At 45.7% G+C, this 25,090-nt stretch overlaps 1 protein-coding gene across 10 annotated transcripts; it reads left to right on the forward strand.

Moving 5' to 3' along the window:
• Window positions 1–10: 10 nt before the first annotated feature.
• On the forward strand, window positions 11–24,627 carry ZIC4 (Zic family member 4). 10 transcript variants are annotated; one of them, XM_083442784.1, is made up of 6 exons: window positions 11–453; window positions 2,318–2,486; window positions 6,156–6,240; window positions 14,197–14,841; window positions 19,592–19,934; window positions 20,454–22,016. In XM_083442784.1, exons 3-6 carry the CDS (start codon window positions 6,195–6,197, stop codon window positions 20,596–20,598), a joined length of 1,179 nt encoding a protein of 392 aa, XP_083298910.1. In that variant the 5' UTR covers window positions 11–453; window positions 2,318–2,486; window positions 6,156–6,194; the 3' UTR covers window positions 20,599–22,016. The 10 variants fall into 10 exon arrangements, 9 of the variants coding, with proteins under 9 accessions (XP_083298910.1, XP_083298912.1, XP_083298911.1 ...); XM_083442786.1 differs by lacking the exon at window positions 2,318–2,486; XM_083442785.1 differs by lacking the exons at window positions 11–453; window positions 2,318–2,486 and adding an exon at window positions 2,524–2,660.
• Window positions 24,628–25,090: the final 463 nt, after the last annotated feature.

The raw sequence follows: 25,090 nt of genomic DNA on the forward strand, positions 1-25,090 counted from the left end.
CATCGCTTTTGACAAACAGGCTTGTACAGGAGTAGCAACTTTTTATATACATAAACATATATAATATATAGATATAGATATATATTTCGGCTCGGCAATATTCCAAAGCTCTCTTTTCTATAGCTGTTTTATGGAGATAGAGAAAGATGTAGATGTTATTCCTGTGCCTATCTTTTCCTTCTTTCTTGTGATGGTGATGCTTGGTTCCTGGAGATCGAGATCTTTGAACAACACAACTTTTTAAGGAGTTGCCCAGGGAAGTCCTTTTGTGACTTGCTCCTTTTCCATTTGGGCTTCCTCCTTGTTTTCTTTCAGATGCTCTCCAAAAAGCATGTGTTGGTTACATTAGATTTTGCTTTAAAACAGCAGGCGTGATTTCTGTGGGGAAACGGCTGTAACGTTCCATCACTTTGTTTTTTTCTGAATTATTTTTTAGCACCCATCAAAAGGCAGGTGGGTGAGAGCGCTTAACTTTCTGCCTGTGTGTTTGTTGTGTGTGTGTGTGTGTGTGTGTGTGTAGTGTAGTGTTGTTATTGTATCTCCTTGCACTTTGTTTCTTGTTTTTCTTTCTTTCTTTTTTACGCGACCTCTTTCATTCAGGTAAAAAAAAAAAAAAAAAAGACTGTATTTTTCCCCCCTAAAGTTGCTTTTGTCTCTTCTGTGCTGCATGGAGCTTTTGGATCCTGGGGTTTTATAATGTATTTGAAATCCTCACTAGATAGGAGCAATATAAATTTTCTGACGCTCGAACCTTTTCTAGTTCACAAATCAGTCACCCTTGTCACATTTATTGAAATTCCTCAACTTGCCACACCAGGACGGTGGAAAAAGCAGGCGGCGCCTTTGTTGCTGACCAAGCTTGTGATCGCCAGAGAAAATTTACTTACCTTCAGATGAGTGAGCAGAAAAAGAAATAACACTCCCTTTGATTTAGTTAGGAAAATGCAGACATTTGGATTCAGTGCAAACATACAACACTTGCTTGTTTTCTAGATGCAACCCCTCGATTAACCTGCCTTTACCCAACTCAAGTCTATTGAAAAACTACGGATAGTTCTTCTTTGTTCCTGTTACAAAGACCCATTGACTATATATTAAAATGATTGTCGAGATGTAGAAGTATGGTTACTTAAAAAGAGACAATCTTTGTGACTCAATCAATTAAGCAAAGCAACTTGGGTATGTTATTCCCGATGCCTGTAGTTTTGAGAAAGGGTGCGTTTTGCTGAGAACAGTGTTTTTAGTTTTGGTTTTTTTAAAAAAGCCATAATAATAATATTTTAACCTGGACCATCCCCAACCCCAATACAGAAAATGTGAGCCTGTGTATTAGACGGAGACGGAGAGGGATGTTAATAAATGTTAACTAGAAATCAAAGCCCTTCGGGTTTTGAACCTTTGTCCAGCCTTTATGTGACTTCGCTATGACTTTCCCCTAACCTGATTTATCCTGTTTTCTGTTAAAGGAGTTAAGAATCAATTCCCTTGGCAGATAAAAGTGCACGAAAAATATTTCCTATTTCAGAGCTGTATATTTCAGTAAAATGTGGGAGGGGCACACTGTTTGGTTTAAGTAAAACAAAAACCACCTTTTTACTGCCATTCGGCAGTGTAATGCTATATATCAGATTTCCGAGTAGATTCAATGCATAAAGGAGGATATTCGGGGCAGTTCTATTAGCACGGCTTCATAGTTTCTGACCGATAGCGGAGGTAATGCTGCTTGCATGAAAGAAGGCTTGCACACACAAACGCACGCACGCATACACACAATGTTTGTGTGTTTGTGTGTATGTGTGTGTGTGTGTGTACACAGACGCATACAAACACATACACACATACGTACATACATACAAGCACACATCTAAGGTCCTAAAGCAACAGGTCTGAAGCATCTTCCCTTGATAAGGGAATATAAAGAGTTTTCATGTGTTAGACTTGGTATATGTAATGAGATCTTGCTCTTTCGCCCTCTCGCTCTAGTATGCCTAATCCCAGAGCGACGGGCAAGAATCTCAGGAACGTTTGGTCCCAGAGAGAATAATCTACACATACTTGAAGTTAGCAAAAGGGAATAGATTCGCCTCTCCAAAATGCAGAGCAACACTTAACCCCATCTCAAGAGTCAACAACCGTGGAAGGGTACAGTCCAAAGTTTGTTTGTTTGTTTGCTGTTGGGAACACGTTCAGATATAAAGTCCATTTGTGTGTGAGTGTGTGTGTGTGTGTGTGTGTGTGTGTGTCTGCGCGCGCTCTGTGTGCAAGTGTTGTGGGCTGCAGAAGTTATCAAGTGGGATTTGCGGCATGCTCTCTGCAGGAAACGAAAGCTGCTCCAGTTCAAAGCCACATGCACCAACGTGACATATAAGCCATTAAAATATCATCCTGAAGGTTCATTTCTGCCTCTCCATACAATCCCCAGCTGCTCCCAGAAAGCAAGAAAAGAAGAAATGAAGGATGACCGCCTCGATGAAGTCGCCCAAGAGGTGTTTTGGTTTTGTTTGATCCAACCGCTGCCCACCCTACCCCCTCTATCCCACCCCCCACCCCCCAGCCTCTCCTCTCGTCTCCCTCTGTCTTTCGACTTTCTTCTTTTTTTTGGTCAGTTCTGACATGCTAGGCAGAAATGAGGGGATCTCTGCTTCAACAGGTGGAGTGGGGTAAGTGACTGAAGTGGTGATCAAGGGGTGGGAGACGCGGGGCGGGCTAGGAAATGCGGCTTCCCTTCTGCCAGTGTCAGGCCAAGCGCTGGAGCAACCTTTCACCTTCAGGAGGCTTGTTATGTGCATGAATGAACCTTAGGAGCCCCCCCCCCTCTTCGCACACACTCTGCGGATGTGGTTTGGCACCTTTTCAGGCACGTGGGCAGAGACTTTCCTCCACGGGAGACTGCTGGGAGGTAAAGCTGCACCTGGCCCCACCGCCAAAGGCGGGCAGGGCTTTCCCTTCCCCGACCCGAAGGTCCACGCCGCCAAGTGGATCGGGGCGTTTGTGATCAAGGTGCTTCCCATGGTGCCGCTGGGACAAGCGCCCTATATCTGAACGCCCACTACAGGAGGGCAAACGGAGAAAAGAGAGGGCAGCGAAAGAGATGCGGTTGCCTCGGAAGAGAGGGAACAGGAGGCGGAGAACATCAGAGTGTGTATCCTAAGCAGACAATGCCCTAGGGTGCCGAGCGTTAGAGAAGAGCGGTTATCTCGGTCCACCTCTGCTCCAGCCTCCCAACCGTGGAAGATGAGTCGCTGCTTTGGGCTCGAGGTGCAGGGGGGAACCGAGAGGCGGGGATTGGTCAGCCCAGGTCTTGCTCCCCCTTGAGAACTCGGCACCAGTTTCTCTGTTTCAGGCACTCTCTCCTGCGCAGTTAGGAAGGAGTTAACCATGTCTGTGGCTAAAGGTCTAGTAGCCAAGACTTCGTAAGCTTTTCACAATGGACCTTCCATTCCCATCTCGATCAGGAGCTCTCCGTAATCGGGTGACACTCCCACCTTCCTTACACACAAACACAACACTCCAGCATCATTTAACTCCTTGTTTCTTTTTTTATTCGTGCAAAAATGTCTACCAACCTGCATGGTGTGTGTGTGTTTTTTTAAAAAAAACACACCCAAAAAACAACCACCACCAAACCCTTTTGCTGTTTTATTTTGCTGCATTTTTATTTTATTCTTTAAAGAGAATATCTGTAAAATCTGGATCAGAAGGAGGAGGGCGACAGAGCTTTAGGCTATCCAAGTCTTAAAGGGAATCGAGAAGGATTTCCACCAAAGTCACATCTCCCCCGCCATTCTCTCTCTCTCTCTCTCTCTCTCTCTCTCTCTCACACACACACACACACACACACACACACACACTATCTTGGTCTGGCTATTTCTCGCAGTGGCGAGACCGGTGAAGCCCGTTGCATTTCCTTGGCTACTGTTGATCATGTAGTTAATCAGTTTGGATAAGTGTTGAAGGCTTGAGTTCTTGAAGTGGCCGGCTTTGGAAACACCCCTGGAGCTTGACCTCTGACCTGCGACCGGGAACATGTGCCGGGCCCACCGTATCCGGGACAATGACTCGAGTGTGTAGCCGCGCGCCCGCGCGCCCGCGCGCGCCCGCCTCTGTGCACATTGGTTCGCCCTTCCGTTTCGAACGACTAGCTCAACCTGATTTCCTAACCTCCGTCCAAGAATAGAGTTGCTCTAATGCTCTCCGCAAACAGTTTGTCTAGCTCTTGAAAGGCAAGATCTGTCCAAGTGTCTTCTTAGTTACTCTATAAGAGTAATAGACATTTAGGACTACCTTGAGCCTTGTATGCTCAGTCTCAGAGCGTTGAAAAATATATGTTATGCTTTTAAAACAATATGCGTAGGGGAGGCGGATTCATTGCAGCTTCCCTTGCCTCAACTAGGCCGTTTGAGGATGGAAATAGTTCATAAGAAGAACCCCCAAATTCCGCATGGTATTCCAAAAAGTCAGCTGGATCTGTAAAAGATTTGCTGGAAGTTTATTAGAATGGCCGGCTGCATCGAGAGTCGGGTTACCGGCCATGATTTGAGTGCTGCCAAATTGTTTTTAGTATGGAAATAGAGGCTGTTGACTAGCCGACCTGCAGCAGAAGTCCAGCCTTTCTGGATGTAAATACCACACGCGCGCGCGCACAAACACCTACGCACACATACACAGGCTTGTTCCATCTCAGAAGTGCATCTCATACAATAAAATAATCTCACGCACTTCTGGAATGGAATACATAAGAGTGAGTTCGGGCTGTAAACAGACGCTATTTACAGTGCCCCCTAACTTAAACCCTTTTGAAAATTCGGGAGAAGTGCGTGTCAAACTTTGAACCAGGAGAAAATAAGTGTTAATAAGTGAGTTTAAGGTATATAATGCCGGGTTTTTTTCTCCGCATTCATGGACCTTGCACCTATTTCTTCTCCTTTTTTCGAGCCAAAAAGAAACAGGAAATCCTATCTTTCCCCCTCTTCAGGTCAGAACACTACTTCGGTGTTAATAATAATGCCAAATTTTATATGATGTGCGGAGACATTGCACTCCATCTTGATAGTATTTGAGGAAATCTGGCCTCTGCCCCCCCCCCATCTGTTTATTTTTAAAAATTAAAACGTATTCCAGAATAAAAATAATTAATAGCATCATAACAATTTGTAATGATTCAAAAGTGTCAAGTTTGGGCATCCCATATAAAGCCCCTCCTTGATTCAATAACTTCCTTGAGCATTTTAAGAGTATTTATTTATTTCACTCCCATTGGAAATCTTTCTAATGTAGTTTTTTTATAAAAACAACAACAACTACAAGCTATACAAAACCCCTCTTTGAGCTCACATATTTGCATTATTTGGTTCTTATGAAATTATATGAAGTCTATATTACTCTCCTTCCTATCTCCCTTTCGGGAATATATATCCAGAAAGAGCTCATGCAACAATATTTAGACTTGGTCATTTACTTCCTCTGCAATTTGGCACAAGGGTTATCGTCACTCCTTCCTATTAATCCTACTTTACTGTTCACATTAACCACTAGCACTAAGTCATGGGCTGAATCTATTGCTTTTTGAAGTCTGCTCTTAAGTCTTAGCATCTGCTCTGAGAGCTCCTCTCTTGGCACAGTCAGGCCATTGGTTCTTCTTTGAAAAGTAAGAGTTGGACGGTGCAAAAGCGGCAGCTTTAAAGCACCTCATCTTTGGCTGGAAGAGTCTTGCAAACAAACACGACGATATTAGCGCTGAAAAGTTTAATATTAGCTCTGAAAAGTCCATAAACAATGCAGCGTCGTCGGTGGTAACACTTCTCAGTGCTCAGCCAGGAGGTATGTGTCAGATCAAAGCAGAATTCTGGAAATCTCCTGTCCTATCTCTTCCTCTAAATCAGCCCTAGGGTTGTTCTGTAATATATGCACGAAGTTTTGAAATGTTTTATTGTAAATATATTCCACCTCTTCCATCTATCCCCCCTCCCCCCTTCTTTACTTCTGCCATATTTTGGCGACACAAAGACTTGAGTTCCAAAACAATTTGAGGTTTTTATTCGGGATGGGGGTATTAAAAAAAAAAAAAAAGACTTCACGCCATTCTTCAATTATTTATCATTTGCATATAAACTAGACACTTTAAAAAATATTGCCACTTTTCTTCTCCTGAACAGGAACCAAGTTAGAAAATAAGGCACAAGGGTCCCCTTGTAATGAGGAAAAGAAAACGACTTTACAGAAACCTTCTGGGACAGTCAAGTAAGTTAAAATATGACTTTCTTTAAAAAAAAAAAAAAAGCCCAAAGACAATATATGATTCCTCCCCTCTAGTGTTTAACTTGCTTGCATAAACACAAATCAGCCACACAAGGTCCCACCAGCAAGTGCTTAATCCTGCTCTCTGCCTATTCATTTGGAGGTTCTAGAATTAATATTTGACAACTCTCTCATTGAAACAACAACCCCTGACCCTCTGTGATTGCATTGTCACATTATTCTATGACATATTCATCTTGCATTAATTTACGGGCGATTTGATTGGAATGAGGTTTGACATGTATTGGATCCTATTAAAGAAGAAAGCTTTGATCTTGGCGATGGGGTTTACATGATATGTATCATCGTTACCCGGTATACCAGCTTTCCACAATGTGGTGGCTACCCAACTTCCACTATGCGAGGAGTTAAGTAGGGCATTGATTGACATCTTATCTGACAGGAATACCTTAATCTGAGGCACTAGATTAAGTATTCCATTTGAAATAAACATTTGATTGGGTTGATCTTCAGTAATTCAAGTTTTGAACTGGTGGAAGGAACAGGATTTGAAGCCATCCTATCATCATAACTGGTCATTACCTTCTACCTATTACCTGCTTTGTCATCCTTTCCTGCAGCTTAGCCCAATTAGACATTAGTTTTCAGCAATAAAAGGCAGGGCATATTAAAAGGGGGGGAAAGATACAGAATTTCTCCTTTATTTTCCATCAGTATTTTCCGTCATATTTTCTGAGCCAATACCTTCCCGAATAAAAGGGAGGGTTCACGTTTAATTCTCATCATTATCTTGCGGCGATTCTTCACCAATCCTTCCACGTGGCTCTTCTTGATTTTGGTGAATTCCTTCCCTTCTCTTAAGTCGCCCGGCCGCCTAAATGCTGAATAGGTGATCAGGAAACACGGGCTTCCCCCTGTATTATTCTCTTACAGCCCATCAACAACTCAGTTAATCCCCCAGATAACTTGGGTTTTAAATGGATTGTTTCCCTCGAAATCATGTGCACGACACAAGTCTCGCACCCGTATATTTCAGCTTAAGGAAGCCTCTTATCGGGCTGGTTCCTTTTCCTATGAATTCCTACGCTGCTATTCGAAATAAGGAGACAATGTCCGTAGTGCACCCTGAAGATTTGCGTTTACAGGCGATTTTTGAAGTGGGAAGGGGTAGAGTTGCATAGAAATCCCTTATTCACTAGACTTTCCTTCTTCATAAGCAGTGAAGACCTTCTTCGGAAAGGTCACCACTTCCCTACACTGATTCAATGACCCTTCAGCGAGACAGACATAGAAAACGCGAAAAAAGTTTCTGCGAGTCTCAATCGCCCAGAGAATCTGGCTGTTTTAACTAAAAGCTAAAGGTCAGATTCTGCTAGCAGATACAGCCTAATCAACTCTGTTAAAGAGATGGGGTAAAGAAAATACTGGCAGCGTATAAGACCAGATGATTGCTCTAAAGTTCAGGAAGTTTATTTATTTATTCATTTGTTGTTGTTTGTTAAAAAAGCTTACACTCTTCCATTCTGTATTTACTTATTTATTGGGGAAATCAGCCAGGTGTCGTGTTTATGCAGAAATGTAATCTATTCCTTGAGGAAGATAGGATAATATAAACTACAAATGTGATTATATCTGGGTTTAGAGTGCAAAAAAGCACCTCAGACTCTTAGGCTTTTGATCCTTGGAACTGATCGAGAAGGTATTTTGGGGGGGGAGTGTAAATCTCCTTCCCACAACAGATTTCTGCTGAATCTCCAACCTACAGAAATAATACTGTGGTTTCTCTTATGCAGAAATCTTAACCACATCTTTTCCAGTTCGTGCCTGAGGTCACTGGAAGCAACAGAACACGCCATTGGGCGGCAATCCTGCCGACACTTAAGCAGACATAATTGTCGCTGGTGTCAGTGGGAGACAGAGGGCAGAATGGCTGCTTTGCTGCCTACTTTCTGGTATGTATTTATTTCCTAGGCTATGATAAGCAAAACCTGAAACGGAAGAAGTCAATTGTCATTTGTTCAGCTTTTCAGTGGTTATTAGTAGGTGCTGTCAATGTGGTTGTGTGTGCGTAATAAGAGGGTTTTTCTTCAACAAACCTCATCTCTCTCCTACTCACTGTCTGGCAGGGCAAGTCTGTGATCCCCCCCCCCAAACCACTGGGCCACGGTGTTCAAGTTGTTAGGATCCTCAAACCAGTTCACAAGACAGTTAAGCCGCAGCAATCTCATTGAAACCCGCTTACATAGTCCCAATAGGTGGACTTAACTGGGCTCTGTGAGTTAAGGGCATCTTGCCAATACTTTACAATTGGGCCACATTGTCCAGGGCAGTCAGTAGGGGGAGAAACTGCGATCCGCAAAACATTTTGTGTGGACAAACGTGCAAGGACTTCTAATTGTCTCTTCCACGCCGTATGAGGCTGCGGTCCTCCGGTGGGAAGCTAATAGCAGCTGCAGCAGTAGTAGCAGCAGCAGCAGTAGTCCAATGGAGCTAGTAACCAAACAGTCTTATTGCCTTTGGGGAGTCTAGATTCTGCTTTTGGCTAGTGGCCGTGCTAACGCAACTGGCCTGGGCGTTATTCTTGCAAAGTGCAGCTCTCCTTGTCGTCAAGTTCCTCAGCTCCAGTATTTATATTAGAAGTGGAATGCGTCCATGAGGGCCATGACAGTTTAAAAATATAAGGCGGGGAGTCCCTGCCATCCCGATTTGTTTATTTGTGGAAGGGTGAGCTATTCTGCTCTTCTGGTCGTTTTATCTACTCAATATATAGAACATGTTTAGCAGGCAAAATGAACTACTAAATGAACCGTGCGCGCGCGCGCACACACACACACACATACTGAGGGAACCACAAAGAAAAGCGCACATTAGACAGGTAAGAGCTGCATCGCAGATGCAAGTCTCCTGGATAACTCTGCAACTTTGTTCAGGCCCTTCTCGTTCTGTTTCCTCCGCCTTCTGGTCATGTGTACAGCTCCATCTGCATCACCACCCTCCCTCGCTTGTCTGCTCTGTCTCCTTTATGCGCGCGCGCGCGCACACACTCACACACACACACACACACGCACAGAGATATGTCTCCCAAGGTACACAACAAATGCTAGGAGTGAGAGCACTAACTTCACCTAATATAATGAGAGAGACACCATGGGCCATTTCTTTTCCATTGGACTCATGCAAGCAGAGGGGGGAACAAGGGGGGGAAACCCCTGTGAGGAACCTCAGGGTTTTAAGTAAGAGCGGATAAAGCCATTAGCGTTTGACAAGAAGCCATGCCAATATTTTAGAATGGCCTAAGCCAACCGATAGTAACATATATATATTGATAAACTGTTCCAGATGTTTTCTCCCTTGACTGAGGACTGTCAGGACTGAAGGATGTCAAGAGTGTAGAGGTGAAGTGGTTGTAAGGAGGGATGAGGAAAACAGCTTTATTTGGAAGTCACACTCTCAGTACCTTTGTAAGTAACAGCCTTCCAGAGTCCTGCTTCCGATAACGTTTCTTTCTTTCTGTGATCTCCTTCGGAGATGGTCAGGGATGAGGAAGGGAAAAGACGAAATGTTTTTGGCTTAGGGCGAAGAAACTGGCAAGGGAAGGTCGTCTTGAACTACTGGGGGGTTTAAGTTGTCTACATAAACATGTTACGTAAGGAGAGCTAGTTAATTACAGCGTGTGTAACTTTTCAGGTCCTCGGGGCATCAATGTGTGCGCGCGCGTTACATTCATACAATAATAAATACCGATTTAGCTGCCTTTTATTTTATCCTCAGTATTGTGATCTGTACAAAAATGGTCAAAAACAAGAATATAACTCCCGCTATGGAATAAAGTGTAATGAGATGCTTCTTAGATAATTATTTATGCATGTCGTACATCTTGAACTCAATATTCCACGATTTAGCAATTCAAAAATATTTTATAGGAGGCAGGCTCCTATTTTTCTGCTTTACGTAAATTTGATTGGCAATTGCCTGAGTCGGGAATTGTTGTTCCCAAGCATACAAAAACAACATTTAGCTAGCAACTTTAGAATATCCCAAGAAATTGTTTTGATGTTTGCTAAGGTCTGTCTCCGGGGTGATTTTTCTAAAATGCAGTGACTGGCAACTGTTTCAACATTATAGCTAAACGTTGCTTTTAAAAAATAAAAACAAAAAGTTCAAATTTTTTTGGGGGGAGAGGGGATAGTGGTGGAAAAGCTGTAAGTGCGGCTTCAGATAGTTTATTTACTGTATGACAGGATGTAAATTTTGCGATGATGAGAGAAAGAAATATTTACTCTTGAAACTGAAGTTCTGTATCCCGAGAAATGTTGTTATTCTCCTTTAATATGTGACTTCCTTTGAGGGGGGGGGCACTTTTAATTCACCACCTAGTCTTGCATCTGAAATGAGTTAAAGCCCATCCTATGCATGTTTCCTCGGAACTTCCACTGAATTCAGTTGGGATTACTCTCAAGTGAGTGTTGTGATTGCATCTTTAATAACACTGACCTCACTAATACTCAGGGCATTACCACAAGTAACTTAAGAGCGGCTTTCGGTTTCAGGACATCACTTGTGCAGCTATTAACACGGGACAGAAAGCGAGAAAGAATATTATTTTTTAAAGTACGTGTCGATTTTGCATTTTACTTTTGCCCAAATGGTTCAGTTTTTAAAAATAAAATAAAAATAAAGGGCTCTTTACGCAGGATGTCATTTAAAAGTAAAAAATGCTGCTTGTTCAGTGGGGGGAAACATTCTCAAAATTGCCGTGTTTCTTACTGGATTTTAAGTAACATTGAAAGCTGCCTTTCTGCAGAAAGCGGGTATACTTAAAGTAACTTTTACGTTTAGGAGTTTAGGTCCAGAGTTCAAGGCCGAATTTTGATATTATCCCACTAAATGGAGAACAGAATTACCTGAATTCAGTAATATCGGGTTCCAGCATTCATTGGAAGGGCTCTCAATGACTTTTTTTTTTGGTGGGGGTAAAAATAATAAACCCCATAATTTTATTTTCATCACGGATACAGTACACTTGCAATCGGTTTATTTTCCTTTTGACAGTGAGCAAATGTGAGCATCATAACGTCCGATAGATTTATCTATTAATCTACAGGTTGCTTTTTAAATTGACTTGATCTTTTAATTGCTCCTTATAAATGAATGTGGGCGATTGCGTTTGACAGGGAAAGGGATTCAACACGATGTTTCACACGCATCCAGGGCTGCTTCAGATGGTCAGAGACTTATTAGTTGCATAAGCCTTCTGAAATGATTTGCAACATTTGGATTGGGTTATATGCGCCGGTTAATTGCAGGTATTAGGTATTACTTTTTTGTATTACTTTTAAAGGGGGGGGGCATAAATATCGTGTGATCGTGGGAAATGAAAGATGTGGCAGAGCTTTAGCCTTTGTTGTTGTTGTTTTAAAGGCCTGGTTCTCTGGGCCGCCAACAAGTGTCAGAAATCTAAATACCTAGCTGCCCAGCTCCGCTTCCCAGGACGACTTCTGTATGCAAAGCCTGTCTCTTCCACATTGTGCCCATTTCTGTTGGGGACGGGAGTCCCGGAGATTTGTCTGTGCTATAAATAATCAGCAGTCAAATTGATGGCGCGGTTGGGCTGGAGGTTAGGAAGCGAGGGTGTGTGTAGGATTGGATCCCTCGAAAGCATCTTGCCTGGTCCGGGGTTTGGGGTCCACCACCATCGCTGTATTGCTTTAAAGAAAATAATCTAGACTTTTGCTCCCGGCCCAAAACAGGCTTGGTAACAAACCTGCGCGCTTCTTTACTTCCTACAATGGTGGGTCGTAGGCAAAGGAATTTATGAGGCGGTCTCAGAAAGCCCCGCGCGTCTCCTGTCTTTCGGATTCATTCATAATCTGGGCGATTGTGAGGGCAGGGAAAGGGGACGGAGGAGAGCTTGCTACGTCTCGGCAGACCTTCTCCGGGCAGTCTCTCTCCTCCCTACCTCCTTCCCTGCTGATTTCTGCAGCGGCTTGGCCTAGCCGTATTTCGCTCCCCCCCCCCCCCCGCTCCCCTGTCCCTCGAGAGCGGAAGTTTTGTGAAAGTCCCTGTGTGATGTGTGCTACCTTCCTCCCCTCCCGCCCCTTCTCCATCTTTGTTGTTGCTCTTGCAGGAAGGAAACTGGAAGGGAGTTGAGAATTGCACTTTGGTTAGTCCACAATGAGCTGCTCGGTGGCCAATCAGGCAGTCCGCCCCGAAGCAGACACCGATCTGAGCTCTCCATTAAATCGTCTGCTCATTACGAGGCTAAGTGAGAAAGAGAGACAGGGCTGGGTGTGGAAGAAGAACGTGTGTGTGTGTGTGTGTGTGTGTGTGTGTGTAAAAGTAAATGGTTGTAGGCTAGCAGGAGAACAGAAAGCAGAAGGGGCTTGAGCCACGATCCAAGCCGTGCAGGAGTCAGGAGATCACCCAGGATACCTCCAAGCGCCTGGCTCTTCTAAGCAGATGATCGGGGACAACCAAAGCGTCTTTGGAAGGGGTGGGGAGAAAGCAACAGCCACCCGCCGGCCAGCCTCGCCTCCCAGGCGCTCCCAGAAGCTGCTGCCGCCGCTTGCTCAAGGCCTTGTTCCTCCTTTGGCAACCACTGCTCATTAGCGCGTAAACGACTCGGAGGACCCCTCGTTTCGTCTGGGGAAGACGGTTCCAGCGGCCCTTAATCAGTTAAACGCAGATAAAAACAAAATGCGGGGAGTAAATGCAAACACCGGACAAGCTCGGCGCACTGGTTAGGGCTAGAGAGGGAGGGGGGCAAAGGGGGAAGAGGAGGAGGAGAAAGGGAAGGAGCTTTTGGAGGGGGGGGGGATTAGCCACAAACGCTGCGCAGGCGCACTGCTTCCCGAGTCCTCTTCCTCCCTCCCCGCCCCTTTACCCCTTCCTAAATCTTTTCAGACTTCAGCGGGGACCTGTCAGCGCTGACTTCGGTCAGGCAGCTTCGGCCAATCAGCGACCGCCCTGATTGTTTAGCTCTCTGGGTTGGAGCCTAGTCTGTGAAGCGCTATTCAGTAGCCTCCCAGCGTCCTGCTGCTGCTTCTCAAAGCGTATGGGATTCCACGTAGGCATTAAAAAAAAAGGAAGGAGGAAAAACACACACACACACACACACAAAATAATGGAAGAGGAGGGGGAGAAAAGAAAGGGGAAGGGGGGGAAGCGGGGAGCAAAAACAAAACAAAGCCAAATAGTCCAGACCAAGAGAGAGGGAGGGGGAAAACCTTTTTTTCTTTGCGGGTGGGGGGGGGGGACTTTCAAAAAAGTTTTTCCACCGCTCTTTCCCTCTTCCTCTTTCTCCCTCGCTCCCCCTTCCTCGGCGTCAGGTGACTTTTTAGAATTGTAGTAGAACCAGGAGAGCTTGGAGGCTTTGGGGGAGCCCAGTAATGGACTCTGCTTCACTCTCCAAACGGAACACAGCGCTGAAATTACTAGGCTTGGCAGGGGCTCCTCGTCATCGTCATCACCGCCACCATCACCACTCCCCTCAGAGCATGACAGGCTTCGCCGGGCATCCCCACTCCATGGTTCCCACGCACCCTGGGGAGTACGCTGCAGAAAGCCGCCTCGGGCTGAGTCCATTCCGGTCAGAACACATGGGGCACCACCACCATCCTCTCCATCATCATCATCACCACCGCCACCACTCTCATCCTCCTCATCACTCAGCGGCCCTTAAGCTCAGCCCTGCCCCTCAGCCTCATCCCCACCATCCTGTGACAGGCCAAGCCGAGGTGGTACCCAGTCCAGCAGGAGCATTTGGCCCGGCGCAGTCAACAACAGTCCCTTACGCAGTCCCTCACCCAAGTCATGCTCTTTCATCAGGTAGGGAATTCTTCCTGCGCAGAGATCTGACAGCCCCAGTCATGCCAGGGCTCCCTTATCAACACTCTGCTGCTACAGGTTCTCACCATGGAATGTTTGTCTCAACAACAGGTAGCTACCCCGGACACCATGCTCACCACCACCACCTCCACCACCACCTCCACCACCACCACTCAGAAGCCGGAACTCCCTCGCTTTTTACTGGACTCCACCATGAGCAACCTCCCCATGCAGCTCCAGGTGGCCATCTAAACGGACAGATAAGGCTGGGGCTACCTGGAGAAATGTATGCCAGGTCTGAACCTTTCACGCCAGTACCAGTCTCCAGGACAGATCCTTTTGCTGCTTCCTCCTTCCACGGCTACGGTGGCATGAACCTGAACGTGAATTTAGCTCCACACCACGGCCCTGGGGCTTTCTTCCGCTACATGAGGCAGCCCATCAAGCAGGAGCTCATCTGCAAGTGGATCGAACTGGACCAGACTCCCAAAAAATTATGCTCGAAAACTTTCAGCACCATGCACGAGCTGGTGACTCACGTCACCGTGGAGCACGTTGGAGGGCCGGAGCAGTCCAACCACATTTGCTTCTGGGAAGAGTGTCCCAGAGAAGGGAAGCCTTTCAAGGCCAAATACAAACTGGTCAACCACATCCGAGTCCACACGGGGGAGAAACCTTTCCCTTGTCCTTTCCCGGGATGCGGGAAAGTCTTCGCTCGCTCGGAAAATCTTAAAATCCACAAAAGGACGCACACAGGTCAGTATGGAAAGGTCTTTCTTCATTCGTGTTTTGTTCAACTATCTGCTGCATGTGCGATCTCCCCACCCCACCCCCGCCCGCTATAATTCTACATAGAATTAATACTAGCCAATGGAGACCGGATCAATAGTTTGTTTTGATTGTTGTCTTTCGTTTGAAGAATTGAGGCGTGTGTGGATGCATAATGCTGACGTGTATGTGTATGTGCGTATGCAAGAAGGGTCTTCCATGATTTAGATCGGGATTTCCTGGAGAGGGGAGAGTTAAAAAGCCCTATAGAGACGGAAAAGCATCCAATCTTGATGCAAGCTCGCAAATTAGGAGCGAACAATGGAAGTTGCAACTTGTCTAGGCAGTTTTGAGTGATGCTGCTGGGATGCTGCTTCTGCCGCCTTCCTTGTGAGAAAAGCACAGCTGCAAGGTCCCCTCTTTTTGTTTTGTGCGAGGAACCCTGCGATGTTTCATCCCAAGTCTTCGTAAGAGCCTATTCCTTCTTAAACTGCTACGGAGATTGAAATATGGGAAGGTGCTCTTTTGGAACCTGGGAAGGAAAGAGGGGAGTAGCGGTGTGTGCTTGGAGTTAATTTTGTCTTCCTAGCCTGTTCCTTTTGAACGGTCATTGGCCAGAATTATGAAGGAAATTTTTGTCAGAAATAGGAACAATTTCTAGCTAACACAGAAAGGAAAGTTATTTGAAGGGGAAGACCTTGCCAACACCCTCTTTGACCTCGGAATCCACAGAAGCATCTGTGGTGAATGAATGAAACGGGCGGTATAAAGTTTTCAGACTTCCAAATTCAGCCTGTGAAGTTGTACAGAGTTAGTTCAGCAGCCGGTCTTCTTAGCTTTTTATTGCCTTCTCCACTCCACTCCTTCCTATCTGACTCTCTTTCTCTCTCACACACACACCAGAAGATAATATATAAGCCCTTTTGGAAAATTAAATCCGTTCCACTGTGCAGTTTTTTTGCACACACACTCCACAGCCTTATAAACTCCCAGGAAAACGACATAATCCTATTGTAAGATATCCTTACAACCCAACGACTCTCTCTCTCTCTCTTTCTGCAGTTCTAAAATGTCGTAGCCTTTACTGTAGTATGGTTAGGTTCGTCCCCTCCCCCCTCCAAAAACTACGTTTAAAATAAAGCTGTGCATTTGATGGAGAATATTTTGTTACTTATTTTATTTAAAATATTAATAATGCGAATGACACCGAGGCATCTTCGTGTTAGGTAGGAAAGCACTGAAGAGCACAGTTCATCCCTTAATTACAGTGTTTTTCTTAAGTAAACAAACTTTTACTGCCCTTTAGCCGCCTTCTCCTTTGAAGTCTATGAAGCAGAAAATGGTCGGATTCTTGGTAAATTTGACCTACATCAGTGCAACCAGTTGAGTGCCTGGGAAGGGTGCGGGCTTGGAGTTCAGCATTCAAAATGTACTACATTATGTAGTCGTTTCGCTTGAACTTCCCTGCTTAATTAATTTATTTTTGCAGTGGTGGTGGGCTAGGCTTGGGGTGGAGAGAGGGAGAAGTGGAGGTGGAATCCTTAGGCCTTATTACAATGCAGCGTTTTCGATTGACCCACCCCGCCATAAATTCTCAAACCCAAATGTTTCTGAAATGGCAATAGAACTTCCTGCAAATTATTCATGAAGACAGTTCTAGATTTAAACGAGAAAATAATTGCCTTCTCAAATATTAATGACGTTGCGTTTCCCTGAGCCTGGGCAGACAGGAATGGGTTTCTGGAGATGAGAGAGAGAGAGAGAGGGAGAGGGAGGGAGGGAGGGAGGGAGAACGAACTTAATTCACAATAACGTAGCACAGGTATCAAAAGAAGGAAAGCAAAAATCACTTCCTTACCATCAGAACTGGCCAAGGGACAATTGTGACCAAGGTGGTGTTTAGGCCGCAGTAAGAGAGGTATGTTTTAACTTGTAATTTATAGTGCTGGCGCTGGCAAGCTCAATATCCCTCCTCCCCTCCCCCTCGAGAATTTTGCAAATACTTTAATCCAGTCCCAGAGTTGGGAGGATTATGCTAAAATCTCCAAGCTGTACGTATTGCTCTCCACAGCGAGTCCTGTGAGAGCTACAAGTGTGGGTAGAAAATGGCGGTGTCGACTCGCTGCAGTGTGTGCGCGCGCGCGCGCCCTTGCCCCCATTCGTCCTCAGTCCTCGCTTCCTCTCTTCCTCTCCCCCCACCCCCATCTCTCCACCCCCAAACACACACTTTCAAAAGTGCGGCGGGTCAGAGACAAACATTCAAACTCATTTCCTTTTGACCGATACATATTTACGCGCTGGGAATCCTATCCTTTTAACGGGGAACTCTAGCCTTAACCCTAGGCCTGAAACCATGCACAGATAATGCGCTGCAGCCAACAAGAAAGAGTCCCTTTCTGCAATCATATATTGTGGCCGGGGCCTTTATTTACCCCTGCCAAGGTGTGGAAGGTGGGGGCGTAAAAGAAGCTGGCCATTTTTATTTATTTTTTTTCTTGCTGCTCGCGAGAAACAAGACCGGTCTTATACCACGACGTAACTCACTCCGCCCGATCGCTGGGTTTATGACGGGGCCTCTCCCCAGGGCCTCCTAACTTACTGCTTGCCTGTGCTACACCAATCCTCGTGATTTGTTATTTCAGCTGAGTAGCGGAAGGTCAAACTGTTTCTTTACAAGGAACTATAATTAAAATACTTAAAGAGCCGTCAAAATATACAGATGACCTTCCTTTTCTTTTCTCTCCCCGCCAAAACAAAGCAAAATGAGTAAATACCTTTCGATGCAGGTACACACGGAGCCTCACTTGTCATGCCTAGCCTGCTAAAAACGTCGTTTTCTCGCAGGCCCGAGACCAATATTGGTATTTGCCACCGATATTCTTTAAAACGTGGAACCATATTTTACTCCTTGCAATAACTAGCCGTCCAGCACGGCGGATTTCCCTGAATCATTACACCGACAGAGAATGCTTTTGTAGGGGGGGAGTAGCAGTTGCTTAGCTCCCCACCAACATTTCTTAAAGAACGCTTTAGCCTTAGCATCTTCAGTAGACACAGCTTTTTTTAATTAAAAAAAAATGTTTTGTGCTGAAGTCTGAATATACAACATGGCCTCATTAAGGAACTCATGTTTTAAAAATGCGACACAAACAAACACACACTAACACACATATGCACTTACCCTGCTATTTTGGCAACATTTGCCTCTAAGAAACACATAGTATCCTGACCTTCATTTCCCATCCCTGTCAAATATGCGTTATATCATTTTTGCCCGACTTTCGTACGCAAGCGTCTCTGTCTGTTGGTTTTTCAGAATAAGGCATCCGTGCCCCGTAGAGACATCAAAGCACGTGGCTTCAACGTGTTTTCCTTTATCGGTGAAAAATCGCCCATGCAGCATTTGGTGTACAGACTATCTCCAGTAGATTTCCTGGGGAATCTGGCTTCCTTCCGTCTCTCACCCCTCCTCACCTTTCCAATATCTCATCCCGCATATGGCGTTTAATATGTTTCCAATGCATATCATCTAGCCAGATCAATGAGTTCTCCCATGGACAATGCACTATGGACTGCGTCGTTGTTTTTCTTTCTCTCCGCTGCTAAATATGTCCCTGTCTGTTAGTTTCTGCAGATTTTCCTTGATAGGGAAATGAAATCTTGGCCTACTCAGTAAGGCGTTGGCTTTCCCAGCAGAATGCTACTGAGATCCTTCTAGATTATTAATCTATACTAAGGATATGTAGTGGAAAGATACTCTATCGTAGATTATTCTCCAGAAACTACCAGAACTGCCTTTAGGTTAAGTTATGTATTAATTTAGTTATTTCCATATGAATTTGAGAGAGGTGAAAGAGATGATAGATTAGATAGATAGATAGATAGATAGATAGATGATAGATAGATAGATTTCTAAACCTATACAACACTGGTTCAACCGTGGTATATCTAAACGATGGTTTTAATGAGCTGGCTGCTGACATTTGCTCATCGTTTCCTCCAAAGCCTACTTTGCAATCCCACTTTCCTCCAAAGCCTATTGGCAAGGTCAAATGTGAGCTCTTGTGCGACTCTGTGTGTGTGCAAGAAGAAGGTGCCTTGCAGCATGTGGAGTTGTTTATGTGGGAGTGCCCGAGACTAGTAAGAAGCTATGCACCACAAGGCCACGAATCCGTAGGTTCTGGGGTTTCAGATCCTAACCTAGGTTATGTAGCCATCTCTGAAGGAAAGGGGTTGTCAGGTGAGAGAGCTTGGAGGGGCATTTGTGAGATGGGAAATATGTGTCCATAGGGACACGGTACGGGAAAGAGGAGCGAGCGAGATGGGCAAGGAGCCTAGGGAAGAGAAAGCGTTGTCCCACCTCGTCGCCTCAGGCCCTTCATCCAAGGCCTGGAACATTTCCACCCTTCTTCTGGAAGGCAAGCATTGATAGGGATGAACACACAAACTCACAGACGAAGCTTCCCCCCTTTGTCATTTCAGGAGACCCCACAGCTTTAGAGATCTCTCCTCACACCCTTGTAATCCTGTTCACATACAGTGCTGCTAGGCGCTTGTGCTGGGTTTGGCTCCACGGCCACTGCTGGGAAAGCAAGGTGGGGCGAGGGCGACACAGAGCTCAGAGCTCAATAACCTGTGACCTGCAGACACGCCACCCCAATAAAACACGCACACCCGCACCTTTCCCCACCCTGGTCCTTTACGCAAAGTCTCCCTGGATTCCCTCTTTTCCTTGCAGGCGAGAAACCCTTCAAATGCGAGTTCGAGGGCTGCGAGCGGCGCTTCGCCAACAGCAGCGACAGGAAGAAGCATTCCCACGTGCACACGAGCGACAAGCCCTACAACTGCAAAGTGCGAGGCTGTGACAAGTCCTACACGCACCCCAGCTCCTTGCGGAAGCACATGAAAGTCCACTGCAAGTCCCCACCTCCCAGCTCGGGCTACGAGTCGTCCACCCCGTCGCTGGTGTCGCCGTCGTCGGACTGCGGCCGGGAGCCCCCTCAGCCGCCGCCGCCACCGCCGCCGCCACCGCCTCCCGCAGCGGCTTCCTCCACCCAGGCGGCAGCCAACCTGAGCGAATGGTACGTGTGTCAGAGCTCAGGGGCCAGCGGCATCCCGACTCCACCCAGTAACTCTCCGTCACCTCACCCGGGAGAGGCCGCTTACACGAACTGCGAGCCCCGGCCCACTTATTAAAGTCAATACGGTAGGATGGCCCGCCGGCGGCGGCGAGACTGCATTGTTCTTTTCGGGGTGCTGTGGATCCTTGGCTCACACTGGACGAACGGCGGGTCGGCAAGGCCCGGTTCTTGGGGGAGGGGCGGAAATCGATCCCAGGCCTGGGGAGCAAGCCCCCTCCCCCTCCCCCTCCCCCCTCCCCAGCCTCTTCCCTCTTCCCCCATTCAGTCACCTTCGATCAGAAATGCTGCACAGGCTATCGGAGAGAAGATACATTGGGGGGGGGCAAACCTCCTCCCTCTCCCCCCCACCCCCGTTTTGTATTTATTATGGCACAGAGGACAGCAGACCCCCCCTCCCGCCACCTCCCCCTCCCCGCACCTCTTTCCATGAGCTCTTCTTTTTATTTTACACCCTCCCAGGGCAGACTCCGCGGACCAACTCCTTCCCATACGTTTACAATGGCCTCGATTTGAATGGAAACATCCTTTTGTATCAATGAACCAAAGTGTTTTAATACGGATTTCTAGCTGTACAGCTGCGATCGTCGGTGCTGGTATCTTGTGATGGTGTTTTTTCTTGGACAGTTTTATTAGCCCAGTGTCTGGATTTTAATTGGGTTTCTTGGCGGGGGTGGGGGGCTGTGTGCGTGTGCTTTTTTCCCCAAAAAGGAACATCAGTATCTATAAATATATTATTTGTTACCGAACTGTACAACAAATCTATCAATTAAATACTTTGATTAATTTACCAGTTCAGTTGACGTTTTTTTCGGGGGGGAAATCTCTTTACTGCCCCTTTTTCACCAGTATATTCTTCCCACTTGTCACTAATAAAACAGACCCAAGGGTGGCTTAATGATTTATGGTACATTTTAATTTACACTAGTAATGGATTTAAATGCATAAACATATTCTCCTTTTCTCTTCCCCCTCCCTCGCATTATTTCTGTTGAATTGTGAGTTCTTGTGATTCCTTAGTGGATGGAAGGTGAGATCCATGTTAATTGGAGAGAAGGGGGGGGGGGAGTTGTTATGAGTGACGTAATTGTGTTGAGTTGCTTGGATTGTCCAAAAGGATTCACGACGTGTCGATTTTTTTCTGAACCCGTGGTGTAAACCCAGTGGTGGTCTGGTTTTCAAACGCACAACAGTAGTTATGTAAAACAACAATTCGAAATATTAATTATTATTTTTTGTAAAGGTAAAAATAAAATGGTTTTAAAATCTTGAACATATGTCGGGGTCTCTAAAGCTATATGATTCTTATCAGCCCTATGTGAGTCCTTGTCTCTAGCGAATTCCCCAGACGGGGGGGGGGGCGGGGGATGCTTGTGGAAATATTATTATATGGATTTCATTTACTGATTGTAGCTCCTAAACGCATCACTTTGTAGTAAGACCCATATACTTCAATGGAACTTATTTACAGGCAGTATATTTAGGAATGAGGGAGGGGGCGTGGTTCATTCTAATCGATTTTTAAACTATGGAAAGGCCCATTTGTCTGTAGGCGCTCTAAGATCTTAGCCAAAACACTTCTACAAAGCCATTTCCTTCAGTTCAGTGAAGGAGAGTGAAGCAAAACGTCCAAGCCCAGTCTTTGGGTTAGCCATGCACACACCACCACCACCAGAAATTTCTTATTTCTTGTGGGATGTATTATTACTAGAGCAGTCAAGTACAACATTTTCCTGTTGCCTAGAATGGACACACAGGGGAATGTGGCTCCAAAGGGAATGGGCTCTGAGCATGAGTGAGGAGGGATGATATCAAAACAATATATCCTGCCCTACCTTCCTTAACATTCCCACATTTCTGAACTCTTTCTGTCTCTCTATCTTCCTTGGGCAGCAGGACCATATGCTTATTTACTCGGAAGTAAGTTCCACTGAGTTCATTGGGACATCCCAGTGAAGTGTGAACACCGTGGTACTTACGTCTGAAGATGGGGCGGTTGGTGTCATTCAAGCATTCACATTAAATTTTAAAATAAATAAATAGAAGAAAGTCTACCTATCTGGGTATCAATCCAACTATCACCTATCTACCTTTTGAACAATGTGCATGACTTGGTTCCCCATTCCTTCTCACTGCCTCAGCGAGAGATCCTTAATAGATCGCCGAGTTAAATGGACGAGACATAGCAAACAAAGAAATAACCATCCCGTCCCGATTCTCAGGATAAAAATTAAAACAAGATATTCGTTGCCATTACTGCTGCTGCTGCTCGTTTACTCCCTCTGATCTAGTGGAGCCGTCGTGGAAATGAGAAGGTAGAGATGGATGGAGGCCATCTGCGAAAGAGGCTTCCACCTTGTCTGGAGTTGGGTTGCCCCCTCCCGGCTCCGTCCCTCGGCCCTCCTCCTCCCTCTCCCTTTTCTTCTTGATTTCTTTCTTTGCAGAAGCGGTTTTTGGATGTGTAGGCTAATCACCTTTAATTTTTCATTTGCTTGTTACAGATGTCTATCCCGTTGCTCTCAAGGTAATCTAGACAGAGGCAGCTGAAAAGCCCCGCATCTTATGCCTTAGACATCAAAGCAGTCTCTCACAATGAAAGTATTTCTTCGCAACGGTGAATCTTCATGGTGAGTTAAGATTTCTATAGCAATAGGCAAGTCATACTTAAAAAGAGTGAAAAGCGAAGTCTGGAGCCCGTCCAGTCTTTTCATGAAGGACATAATATTTAGGTCTAACAGATTCTCTCTCTTTCTCCCCATCCCCTCGCGGCTCAGTTTCTTTCTCCCATCCTCACCGATGTATATATAAAAAAACAGAAAACACCCTAACAGTGCCAAAACCACATCACACACACACACACACACATTTGTATGTTGTGTTCGTGATGGACGTGGAGTATGCATATTTTCCCTCCGAATTTCCGGGGCAAGAAAACCCCCACGCGAATGGGGGTCCTTGTTCCAGCCCATAATCAGAATGGATAAGAATGTCAGGAAGAAAAAGGGGGCCGCCTGAATCGCCGTCCGCCAGTTCACTTTTGTTTCTCTCCTTCTGGGCCATGATCAGAGACGGCCTTTGGGATTTGATGGCGACTTTTCTAAAGGCGAGGAAATGGGTTTGAAGGAGGGAAAAGAAAAGGAGAAAGGTCTAATCAAGCCCGGCCTTGTTCAAAGGCTCTGATTTTTATTTTATTTTTTTTGGTTGGAGGGTGGGGGTTGAAAGTGTGAGCTTTATGGTGCATCAACATGCCACGTTAGGATCGCTATGGTAATGAGCCTAGCAATAGCAAGCGCCCTTGAAAAGGAGGCACACTCCATTCGAGACAGTCTATTAAGATACATTTGCACTGACCTTTGGTTTCATGCTAGCTTAATACATTCAATCTGCTCTTCCTCAGAGATGGACTTCCTCCATCTCGTCCCCTTTGGCTTGCTTTGCTGGCTTACTCTCTAAGGAGGGCTTTTGTTGCAGCATCTTGGATCTCTGCGATTAAGAAACCGAAGTAGGGGAGGGCGGGGGGGGGGGCAGGAGGTTTTATAAGAGCTACCAGTGTCGAGTGAAATTTTGCACCCATGGAAATCTGGGGCTGGGACTCAATAGTAGAGGACCCACTTTTGTTCAAAGCAGCCCACCTGGCTAGAATAGGACTGCTCAGGAGCAAGTCAGTAGTGGAGCAGTTTTGTTTACTAGTTAGCTCACAAAACTCTTGTCTCCACGCCCCTAGCCTTAACCCTCCTAAGACATCCTACAAGCACAGTCCAAACAGTAGCTAGTGTTACTATTCTTATTCATAAATGTATACATTTGCTGATCTTTGCTTTGCAAGTAACATTTCGATATTTCTGTGTCTGACTCCATCCTCCTTAGGATCTAGCTCCTTGCTGAATGCTGCGGCTTTAAGTTGCTTTTTGACACTATTTCCTTCTTTGTAAACACACACAGTCACATCCACACACACACACACTGCTGAAGATAGAGACTGAACTAGAAAGGGATGCCATTTCCAGAACAAAGACTGAGGAACCTTCTGAATTTCTTGACTCTTTCACGGAAACAAACAAGGACTAGATCCTAGGTGTGTGGCAAAAACCATGTCCCAAGAAATTAGGGTTTAATGCCTTCCAGGGCTACAGAACTTGACACTCCCAAGTCTGAGGCCACGGGCGATGGGCCATGGTCCCGGGAAAGTTAGAAGTCCATGTTCCAGTAATTGTCTTCTTGTTTATTTTATCCAAGTACCCCAGTGAATAGGGGAAAAATAAACACGCCGAACAAAAAAAAAAAAAAAAATTCAAACAGTCGAGTCGTCTTTAGTGCTAGCCCTTGTGGCTGAATAAAAAAGGATGGTCTAATTTCTATTGAGCTGAAAAATCTTTGAAGTGGGAGTTATTATCTGAGAAATTCCTCCTCGTCGCCCTAACAACGCTGATGAAACGTAAAAAGGTTCTTTGTCAGCGATTTGTTCTCCCCTCTGTCAAACTCACTCTGCCCCGTTAGCTGGGACCGTTTCTAAAGAGATGGAACCAAACTTCTTAAAAGATAACGTTGGGATGGAGACAGAAAATGTCCCACTATACAATCAGATACATACATCTACCTACATCTGTCTGCCTCTGTCTGTCTCTCTGTAGGTGGAGGGGGGCGTGTAGCTCTAGGGTGGGGAGGGTGGGAGGGGGAAACGAGAGGGGGGTGGAGAACGAGAGCGAGAGAGGATCCCTTCTGCTTTCGGAACTTCTCAGCCCCAGAGGAACTGCCCGACTGGATCTTCTATTCCGAACTCATTTGCTTGAATTCTGCCCAAGCCTTTGTTCTTTGCACAAAACCCAACTTCCTACGAACGCCATCCATGAACACCAAGTCTGTAGCTGCTGAACCTCGCTACCCTCCCATTATCCCAGTATAAAGAATGCAACAGCTCGTACATGCCTTTATTGCAGGCTCGGCTCGTGTTAATGCTGAGACTACCTATTAAAAAGCACGTTTCTCTACTGCAGTGCACTAAAATGGTTACGCCTTCAAAGCGATGGCTTCCATATGTCTCAATGTTTTATTGTCAGCTAGTGGAAAGTAAAGTAACAGCATCCCACTCACTCCGCAAC

This window comes from Podarcis tiliguerta (genome assembly GCF_965153285.1).
Source record: "Podarcis tiliguerta genome assembly, chromosome: 5".
In the NCBI taxonomy this organism is placed as follows: Eukaryota; Metazoa; Chordata; class Lepidosauria; order Squamata; family Lacertidae; genus Podarcis; species Podarcis tiliguerta.